The following is a 10,901-nucleotide window of genomic DNA, read 5'->3' on the forward strand; positions in this document are numbered from 1 at the left end:
GAGTTCCAAAATATTTTCCAGAATGGCTGGACCATTTTGCAGCTCTAAAAGTCATTGGTGTGCCTATTTTTCCATAGCCCCCCAATGATTATCAGTTTCTTTTTTTGCCATCTTTGATAATTTGATGGATGTGAGATGGAACCTCATCATTGTTTTAATTTGCATTTCTCCAATTATTAGTGAATTGGAGCATTTTTCTGTTTGTTGATTGCTTGGATTTTTTTCTTTTCAAAATAAGTAGGGGGGCAGCTAGGTGGCACCAGCCCTGGAGTCAGGAAGACCTGAGTTCAAATCCAGTCTCAGACACGTAACACTCACTAGCTTTGTGATTCTGGGCAAGTCACTTAACCCCAATTGCCTCACACAAAAAAGAAAAGAAATAAGTAGGAATACTTGTACCTTGGCCAACCTTCCAAATAATTAAAGATATCCAAAAGTTTAATAGTTTTCCTTGGTTAGCTCCCCTTATAGAAGGGTTCCAATCTCTTCAGTTTTTCAAGAACGATTTTAGACACCTTCGAACTAGAAACAAATATCAAAACGTGGGGAAACTAATTGTTGTAGAGACTGTGGGAATATAAGCCTCCTAGATTACTACCTGTAAAGATGTGAATTTGCTCAACCCTTCTGGAAGTCAGTTTGGAATTACACAGGAAAATGTACTAAATTGTTTATATCCTTTGACCCAGAGATTCTTCTCCTGGAGATGTATCCCAAGGAGGTTACTGACAGCAAGGAAAGATCATATGTACAAAATGTTCAAAGCACTCTTGTAATGAGAAAATCTGGAAATAAAATACATACCCAACACATGGGGAATGGCTGAACAAATTTTGATATATGAATATAATTATTAGTGTACTTTAATGAATGACATATGAAAAATTCAGAAAAATATGGGAACACTTTTATGAAATGGTTCAGACAGAAGTAATCAGACCCAAAAGATGGCTGCCCACAATGACAACAAAAATGTAAATTAATTCAATGAAGAGCTAACAAAACTCTGATTGAGAGCCCAGGCCCCTCCCCAGGGAGGTAGATTCTTTTCCAACCCTCCTGTCCTCCCCCCTCCCCAACCCTGATCCTAGCCCATAATACCAGTCGAGTTTGGAGTTGAGACACCACAAGAAAAGAAGAGAAAGTGTATTCTCTTACCTCCTGAGACCACTGAATTTGAGGAAGTCCAATGTATTCTCTGCCTGGACTGGATCCTTATTTTTAACAAACTCATACCACCTTTCCCCCAATTACAGTGATGAATTGCTAGCTGCCCAAGATATGCCATAACCAACTTCACAATTTCTCATTTCCATTCCCTTCAACCCTACTCTTCCATATCTCATATGTGAATCTTTATGTTTCAACTATGTTTGTTGTAAACAACACATGATTATATTCTGCTTTCTAATCTATTCTGCTATCTTTTTGTTTTATGGGTACATTCATCTCATTCATATTCATTTATAATTGCTGATTTGTTTTTCCCTTCATCCTCATTCAATTCTGTTATACTTTTCCTTCTCTTTGTTTCCTGTTCCCTCTTTATAAAGAAGAAGGGGTAATGAGGGAGGTGGAGTAGGCTCAGCATTAGTACTCTAATGTTGGTACAATCTATTTTTACTCCCCTGACCCTCTTCTCTTTCCCTCACTCAGAGCCCAATCACAAGTTCTTATTCTTTCTTTCCTCGTTAATCCCTCTTTACCCTCCATAGTTTGTTTTGCTTAGGACTACTCTCTTTATTAATCTACCCTCCTTCTTATTACCTTCTCATCTCTCTCCTTTTCCTTCTTTTCCCCTATTAAATGAAATACATTTCTTCACCCTAATCTGTACATATGTGTCTGTGCATATTCTTCCTTCCTTTGACCATTTCAGATGACTGTAAGATTCACCTGGTGCCTGCTTCCCCTATCTTTTCTTCCTTGTATGTATAGTCTTCTCCTGGATAATGCAATTATGAGACAATTTTCTCCACTCTTCTCCCACTCCCATTCCCCAGTGTATTCTTCATTTCTCTTTCCATTCTCTTAAGATCATCAAACATTAAAAAAAAAATCCTCCCAGACTTTCTGTCTTATTAGATTCCCTATGTGACCCCTGATGATACTAGGGTTCTGAGGGGGGTACTTGTATCATCTTCCTCTATTAGATTATAATCACTTCATCCTTGTTTAGTCTCGCATGGTTTCTTACTCATATTTACCTTCTTACATTTCTCTTGATGCTTGTGTTTGGATTCCAAAGTTTTTACTCAATTCTGATCTTTTCATCAGAAATGACTAGAAGTTCTCTATTCCATTAAAGGTCTATTTCACTCCATAGGATTATACTCAGTTTTGCTGAGTCAGTTATGCTTAGTTGTAAGTTTTTAGTTTTTGCCTTATAGAATATCAAATTCCAAGCTTACCATTTCTTTATTGTGGTGGCTGCTAAATCTTGTGTGATCCTGACTATGATTCCTTGCTACTTGAATTCTTTCTTTCTGGCTGAATGCAGTATTTTTTTTCCCCCTTTGACTTGGACACTCTGGATTTTGTCTATAATGTTCCCAGGAATTTTCATTTTGGAGTTTCTTTTAGGAAATAAACTGATGAATTCTATTTTTGCTTTTTCTTTCTGGTTCTAAGAGACCAGAGCAGTTTTCTTTTAAGATTTCTTGCAGTGTGATATCTAGGCTCTTTTTTTGTACACAGCTTTCAGGTAGTTCAGTGATTCTTAAATAATCTCCCTTTGGTCTATATTCCAGATCAATTGTTTTTGCTTGCTTTACCTTATACTTTCTTCTATTTTTTTTCCAGTCTTTTGACTTTGTTTTAATATTTCTTATTGTTTCACAGATTTATTGGCTTCTATTTGGTTCATCCTAATTTTCAGGGAGTCTGTTGCTTGGGTAAAGTTTGTATTTCTTGTGCCTAGCTGTTGGTTGGTTTTTTGTTTTGTTTTGTTTTGTTTTGCCTAGCTGTTAATTCTCTAATTCTATCTTGCATAGCAATAATTTCTTCTTAATTTTTTTCTAGTAGTGCTTTAATTTTATTTATAAAATCATTTTAAACTAAAAAGAAAAAAAACCCAAACCTCTTGCTTTATTTCTTCCAGGACTTCTATTTGAACCTGTGCCCAAATTATGTTTTTCTTTGAGGCTTTACTTTTAGATGTTTTGGAGTAATTCCTTTCTTCTGAGTTCATGTAGCCTATTACCATAATAGCTCTTTATGGTGATATTCTTTTTTGTTTGTTTGCTTGCTGATTCTTCCAGCTTTACTTCCTCCTAACCTTCAGACTTTGTGTTAGAGCCAGGCTCTGTACGCTCCTGGAAGGAATGTCTGGGCCATGCTTGGTCCTGTTTTGTGTTCCCTTGGGTCCTTCTACTGCTTTCTTGGGATATCAATTATTGTGTTATTCTAGGATTTTAGGAACAACTCAGGCTGTGCAGCTTTCAGTGTGACCTAAATAACGTGATCTAAGGTGAAGGCTGATTACTGCCTCCTAATGTGAGCTCTACAATCTCCTAACCTGGGCTTGGATCTGAATAATACAACTGTCAGTTTGCCCTGGTTGCAGTACCAGTAGACTGCTGCAGACATGGCAACTTTCAGCTGAAAAATCTCTGCAGTTTCAGGGGCACACAACTTCAGGATCCTCTTTGGATTGAACTGCCTATCCTGGTTGTTTTGCTACAGACTTCAAACTTGCCCTGCAACCTCATTCAGAACAACACAACAGTTTCTCGCTTCTGTTTCTGATCCTTTCCTAATACATAGCCTCTGGTCCACAACGATTCCTTGCCCTGGATCCAGGTCTCAGGTCCCTTCCTAATTCCAATTTGCATATGGTACCCAGCTCTCAGCTATGAGCAGCATTGATGCCAGTTGGCACCTCTTCCTATTCCCTGCATTAGACAACTCTGTGCTGGATTTAATACTTCTTGCCTTCTTGCATAGCCACAGAATCTTCTTCAGACCCTGGGCTGGGAACAGGCTCCTGGCTAGACACTTCATTCTCAGTGTTTGCAGACCTTTGTTTATTTCTCTATGTAAAAATGAGCTAGAAAAAAAATTACTCTTGTGATTTTTTTTCTTGGATTTTTTAATGAAGACTTCATCTAGTGAATTTTGTAGATCTTTGTGAATTAGTTGTGAGAAGGAGCCAGTCTGTACTGCTTCCTCCTACCCAGTGATTTATACTGAGGTTCCATGCCTTCTTCTTCACAAAATGTAAGGAGCTTAGAGGTTGCAACTTCCCACAGGAAGCAGAGGCATAGTCAGGACAGTAGGGAATCTAACCCTAGATTGAAGACCACAGTTCAAGTGGCCATGGATAGAGGGGAAGGGAAGCAAAGAATCCAGTTGCATTTGGCAAAGCACTTTGATCTCTCCCCTCCTTTTCCTTCTGTACTTTAAATATTGGGCTCAACTTGTATCTAGGGTTTTATGGGTAGAATACTAAGTAATTGTCTCTAGTCTTTATACAGTTCTGGTCTTTTATCAGGGATACATAGGGGGTGCTCAAGATTGCATTAAGACTTGGGCACATGGTGTATTTCTCCTGGTTCACCCAGGGCTGGTTCTACTGTGGAGATGGCTTATTGTGTTCCCCACAACTTTCCCTCCAGGGTTCCCAAGCTAAGCAGTGGTTGAGTCTATTATATCCAGAACCACCTGGCTTCTCTACTTCAGCTATTCTGCTCATAAGCTAAATAACACGTTCGGCATTTATTGTGCTTAAATCAATGTTATTTACTTATATAGACAGAGCAAATATGAATAGTCATGGAAAGACAAGGGAAGGAAGGAAGCTGAAAAGCAGACATTGAAATGTATGAGATCAAGTTTTCTGACTACAAGGAGTAAGAGAGCTTCCTGCTTAGTATCTTGAGAAAGCAGATAATAAAAACCTTGGGCAGGAGGTGGGAGGAGGAGGAAAGGATACCTTCTGTGAAGAGGGGTTGTCTCACCCAACTGGAGTTTTTTACATCTGGTTCTCACAGTCCTTCTGGATGTAGGATTGGGAAACCTGTAGGGGGTAAGGTCATGAGCTTTGGAAGAGGAACGTCTATCTACCATTCAAATTCCAAGCCTCTCTCTCTCTTATCTTCTTTCTCCTTTCCAGAAATCTCCAGGAACCAGTCACAGTCCACACAAGCACAGCCTCAGAAGTTTTTCCCAAAATATGCATTGCTGTGCATTCTGGGAATCTGACATCTCCGCCCTAACTGCTCTCTCCAACACACACACACACACACACACACACACACACACACACACACACACGAACATGAGCTACAGTGTCTATCAACCTGGTTGGGGAATGAGAGGGAGAGTTGCGCACATCAATCTTTGCTGAGTATGAGAATTCAGTAAAAGAGCATGGGTTGTTTTATTTGGTTGGTTGTTCATTTTTTAAACTTGTCACCTCTATTCAATCTCTCCAAATCCTAACTTTGCTTTTGTGGCCAGCTTGTTCTTGGCCTAAAATATTGAAACATAATTGCCTAACATTCTACCTCTCTCTCTGTTTTATTCCTTAGATTTCTTTATTCTCACTAGGACCTCCAGCCCTTACATCCCTCAGGGCTCTTCCCAGGTCATCACCCTTTCACTAACCTCCCTTTACTTCCTTCCAAATGTGAAGGATGTGTGTGTGTGTGTGTGTGTGTGTGTGTGTGTGTGTTTTGCCTATTTAGGCTATATATATATATATATGTATATACATGTATATATATGTATATATATATATATATATATATATATATGGATTTTTCTAAATATGGCTCAAAAGGAGGCATGGATCCCCATGCCCCTACAAGGGAGACTTTGATTCCTGCCTAAAGGGGAGCAAGCTGCTGGCCTAGTCTGCTCTCCTCAGAGAGACTAACAAGCCTCCTAAAAATTGTGAGCCTAGTGGAAGTTATTATTATTATTGTTTTTTAGGTTTAAGACTTTTTTCTTCATTGCCTTATCTTGATACAGAAAGAGTAGCTCAAACTATATTGCAAGGCTTGACTTCCTTCCTGCCACACTCGAGTTCTTCAAAGCTATCACAAATATCAAATGGCATATAAACCCATTTATCCAAGCTGATAGCAAACAGAAATTGGAGAAGTTATACAGATTAGGACAGAATTAGAAGCCTGGACATGCTTGGTTATCTACTCAGGAAAAAAAAAGCAGAAAAGGCATTAGGGCCCAAAGGCAAGTTGCCTAGTGGAATTCCCCCTACTCTAGTTGCCAAGTGAGAGTGATTGACGTTCCCCTTACCCTTCCTTGGAAGTATCAAGTTATATGATGCCTAGCTGGAAGATGGAAAGTAGAAAGGCTCCTCTTTTAAGGTCTCTCTTTTTAAGTGAGACAGCATTTTGGCCCACTCTCACTGTCACATGGCTAAGGAGGGGCCAAAGGACTACTCAGGATTTTCTGGGTCATAGTAAAGCACAAGCCATTTCAGTTCTGGGTCACCACCAAATCCCTGGAAGTTTTCAGGAGACTCTTGGCTCAGGCTTCCTTTGGATGGCCAATTCAGCCTCTACTACAATATATTACCCCTTTTCTAGCACTTTCAGCCAAATTGGCCTTCTTGCTGTTCCATATATGCAACATTCCATTTCTAACTCTCCCTGCTTTTGCACAGACTGACAACCCCCCCCCCCATAGAAAGTATTCTGAATTCACCTGTGCCTTAGAATCTCTCCATCCTTCAAAGCTTAGCTGGATAATGCCCCTTGAATGAGACTTTTCCTGATAGGGGAATTCAGCTGCTAGTACCTTCTCTCTCAAATATCTCATATTTTCTTGTTTATATTTTGTGGATACTTATCAGAATAAGAATTGCTTCACTGGGAAATAAGAAATACAAGAAATGGGGTGCAGAAATCTATCCTGCCCTACAGGAAAACAGAAGGGGAAGGGGATGGGGGGGGAGATAGAAGAGAGGGCAGACTAGGAGAAGGGATATTCAGAATGCATGCCCTCTTGGGGTGGATGAGGGGTGAGATGAGGTGAAAATTTGGAACTCAAAATGTTGTGGAAGTAAATGTTGAAAACTAAAAATAATTTTTTTTAAAAAATGAAAAAAAGAATAAGAATTGCTTCCCTTCCTCACTCCCGCCCTCCAAATACCATGCAAATTCCTTAAGTGCAAAAACGATTTCATTTTGTCTGTAACCCCAGAACCTAGCATAGTGTCTCGTTTATTAGTAAACCTTTAATAAACCCTTAGTAAATTGATAATTAAAGAAACAAGTGAAAAAAGACCTTCCCCTTCTATCGCCATCCCCTTCTACTCTAAACTCTGTTTCCCAAAGTCTTCAGCTCAAAAGCACCATGGCTTGGTCTTCTTCCCCCTTTTCTGCCCCTCAGAGAGGCGCCTCGGATTAGTGTCGGGTGTTCCTTAATCTCTACCTCTGCCACTGCCCCTTCCGCAATTGGAGCCCGTAGGAGTGGTGACTATAAGAATTGTGAGTGCGGTAGAAGACCCGACAGAAAGGCAGGATGGTTTCAGGAACCATGGCACCACGTCTTGTGCTGCTACTGCTCCTCCTGGGGTCACATCTCAGGCCAGGTTCTGCTGTCGACAGCGACTCCAGGGAGGGCGAGAGCCGCCTGTACACAGCTGTTATCGAGGTGCCCAACGGAGGCCCCTGGGGAGACTGGGCGTGGCCCGAGATGTGTCCGGATGGATTCTTCGCCAGTGGCTTCTCCCTCAAGGTTGGGGGCTCTACGTCTGGGTCCCTGGGGTATTATGCAAGTTGGCAGTGGGGACAGGAGCTAGATGTCTGGGTCCCTGACTGGTGGTGGGAGGGGCTTGGAGACGTCATGTTCTTGGTTTCCTCCTATTGCCTGGCTTGAGAAGCCAGGATTTTGATTCTTTATTCCCCCACACTCCCTAAGGTCGAGCCCCCCAAGGCATCCCTGGAGATGACACGGCCCTAAACGGGGTCCTGCTTCACTGCGCCCGAGGCAACGCTGAGCTCAATACTCACGTGGTGGAATCTCAGTCGGGAAGGTATTAAATCCTAGAGACAGAATCCTTTCCCCTCTCTTCTAGGAAACCAAAGAAGGATACGATAAGGCCTTGAGGATACCTGAGACAGGATTCCCAGAAATTTTCTTAGCCGCTTCCAGTTTGACCTGTGCCCAAAGGCAGGTCCCCTAATCCAAATGTTCTAGGGACAGGAACTCAGTTTCCTCTGTAACTAGAAATCCACTGGGTAAGAGGGATAGGAGAGAAAAGCTGAAGGGTAGAGTGATGGGATCCTGTGTGTGTGTGTGTGTGTGTGTGTGTGTGGTGTGTGTGTGTGTGTGTACAGACACCCCAGTACTGAGTTTTCCCTTTCTTCGAATTGATTCGGAGTTCTCAAGGTATACCGAAAGTAGATGGAAGCCAAAAGCTCTTTAACCAGAGTAGGGGAAGGTGAACAGGCCATATATCCCAGCGATTGCTTTTCCCTTGTATGGGGAAGCTAAAAGAACCTTCCCTCATGCAACCTAGAATTTAGTCTATTTCCTGAAGATCTTAGGATTTGGAGAACTTGGGAACTGGAAGTCTGGTCCCTGGGGGAACGATGGGGGAGGGTAGTGTAAAACGGAGAATTCTATACCCCAGTGGGTCCACCCCCTCTGCTCTTCCCAAAGGTGGGGAGCATGGTCTGAGCCTCTGTGGTGTCTGGATGGCGGCTTCCTCACCTCCTTCTCACTACGGGTGGAAGATTCCAGGACTCCAGGAGACAACACCGCAGCTAACAACGTGCGCTTCCGCTGCTCCGGGGGTGAAGAGCTAGAGGGGCCTGGCCTGGAATGGGGCGAGTTCGGGTCCTGGAGTGACAGTTGCCCCAAGGGTGTGTGCGACCTCCAAACCAAGCAGGAGGCTCCCCGTGGGCTCAGGGATGATACAGCACTCAATGACCTTCGTCTTTTCTGTTGTAGCAGCTGAGATCCATCACAAATGGCTTATCAGTTTCTCTCCCCTCAAACTTCTCTCTTCCCCCAACTCTCTCACCAAGTTCTCCACAAAGCCTGCTCAAAAGGTAGTTTACTCCTTAAGGGAATCTAGTGTTGCCCAGATTTGTGCTCCCCACATATACCCCACCCTCCCCAACCTTCTCTTTTATTCATCAATATTAAATCTCTTCCCATCCCAATCCTCCATCTTGTGTGTTACTGAGGAACCTAGGTATCAGCTGAACCACTTTCCTCTTCCAATGTATTTCCCCTACTAAACTGTAAACTGCCAAGGAAGGCAGGGACCAGGTTTTGTTCTTTGTACCCTTCACTCCCATCCTCACTGTGTCCTGAACATTGTTTAGTGATAGCTCTGTGATCTTGGTCGGGGGGGATCTCTCCTTTTCTCTGTAAACGTTTTCTACTTTATAAGAATAAGTATTTCCCTCACAACTCTGTGAAACAGTGCAGTGGTTATTCCCATCTTAGAGATGAGAAAATTGAAGCCACCAATTGGGCTTGAAACTTCAGACTCCTCACTCTCACTCTATATATATAATCTGTTGCCAAATCTTGTACTTTCTACCTTCACAAATCTCTCCTCTATGTCCCCTTCTTTCCACTCACACAGGTGTAATAACCTTAGCTCATTCCCTCATTGCCTTTCCTTCCACCATTGCAATAACCTTTTAACTGGTCTCCCTGCCATAACTCTGTCCTCACTCCAAACCATTGACCACACAAATGGTGAAGTGATTTTTTTCTAGTGAAGGTCTGACTATGTCATCCCTCTGCTTAATGAGCTCTGGAGCTTCCTATTATCTCCAGAATCAAATATAAAGTCTTCCGGCATTTGAAGCTCTTTGTAACCTGACACCTTCTGACCTTTCTAGGCTTCTTACACTTTATTCCCCTCTGTACACTCTAAGATGTTTCTCGAACCAGACGTTCAAACTCCCATCTCCACACTTTTGCACCAACCCCATGCCTAGAATGCTCTGCCCTCTCACCTCTACCTCTTAGTTTCCCTGGCTTCCTTTAAGACAAGGTCTATCTTTTGCTGGAGGCCTTTCCTGGTTCTCCTAGCTGCTGTTGTCCCTTCTCAAGTTACATTCTATTTAATCTTTATATATCTTTTAAGTACCTAGTTATGTACTAGTTGTTTTCACCCATTAAAATGTAAGCTCCTTGAGAGCAGGGAACACGTTTGCCTTTCTTTGTTTCCTAGCATATAACATAGTGCCTAGCACATAATAAGTGCTTAATAGAAGAGTGCTTAGTAATTTGCCTAAAAATAACACAGCAAACCCAGGTTGCCTGACTTTTGTTCCAACACTGTCCTCTGGGAAAGACAGCGTGGTATCCATGGAGGACAGCACTGACTTTGAGAGTCTTGGTTTGAGTTCAAATCTTGATCATGCCATTTATTACTACATAAAATTGGGCATGTCAAAACTTCCCCAGTCTTCAGTTTTTTTTTTTCACCCTAATAGGAGAGTTGGACCAGATAGATGGCCCTTGAGATACTCTTCCAGCTTTAAATGATGATCCTATGGAGATAATAAAAAGAGTGCTAGATTTGGAATCAAAATATGGATTCTAATCCCTCCCTCTGACTCAGCTTCAGGGAACTCTATAAAACCTAAAACAGATTGTTTTCAACATCTTTTCTCACTCCCAGGAAGTAAATCTCAAGTCACAGTGTTCTTGGGAAGTTCAAATGAGATAATATACATTTTAAGTTTAAAGGCCTTATTTTAGTTATTATTACACTACACGGACTCTAGCTGAGTCAAGACTTTTCCTAGCTGGGAGTTGACTGTTGCACCTAAGCCTTGTGCAGCCCTGAAGTGAAAAACCATGTTGAGCAAGGCCAAAGAACACCCAAAGGTTTCTCCTGGTCCAGCTGGATAGGAGAGGGGAGGACTAGAGTTCTCAGATGAGACAGAGACATCGCCGAA

The 10,901-nt window shown here is 42.0% G+C and overlaps 1 protein-coding gene across 1 annotated transcript; it reads left to right on the top strand.

Moving 5' to 3' along the window:
• Nucleotides 1–7,491: 7,491 nt before the first annotated feature.
• VMO1 (vitelline membrane outer layer 1 homolog) lies at nt 7,492–8,932 on the top strand. Its single transcript, XM_020966460.1, has 3 exons — nt 7,492–7,714; nt 7,897–8,005; nt 8,635–8,932. The coding sequence occupies exons 1-3, from the start codon at nt 7,492–7,494 to the stop codon at nt 8,930–8,932; spliced, it is 630 nt and encodes a 209-aa protein (XP_020822119.1).
• Nucleotides 8,933–10,901: the final 1,969 nt, after the last annotated feature.

This window comes from Phascolarctos cinereus, unplaced genomic scaffold (genome assembly GCF_003287225.1).
Source record: "Phascolarctos cinereus isolate Bilbo 61053 unplaced genomic scaffold, phaCin_HiC Scaffold_5;HRSCAF=322, whole genome shotgun sequence".
NCBI classification, from domain to species: Eukaryota; Metazoa; Chordata; class Mammalia; order Diprotodontia; family Phascolarctidae; genus Phascolarctos; species Phascolarctos cinereus.

Excerpts from the sequence above, each read along its gene's own strand:
- VMO1 (XM_020966460.1), top strand. The coding sequence starts at position 7,492 with ATGGTTTCAGGAACCATGGCACCACGTCTTGTGCTGCTACTGCTCCTC. Across the intron at positions 7,715-7,896 it reads CTTCTCCCTCAAGGTTGGGG|CCCCCCAAGGCATCCCTGGA; the intron begins GCTCTACGTCTG and ends CCTAAGGTCGAG. Across the intron at positions 8,006-8,634 it reads GTGGAATCTCAGTCGGGAAG|GTGGGGAGCATGGTCTGAGC; the intron begins GTATTAAATCCT and ends CTCTTCCCAAAG.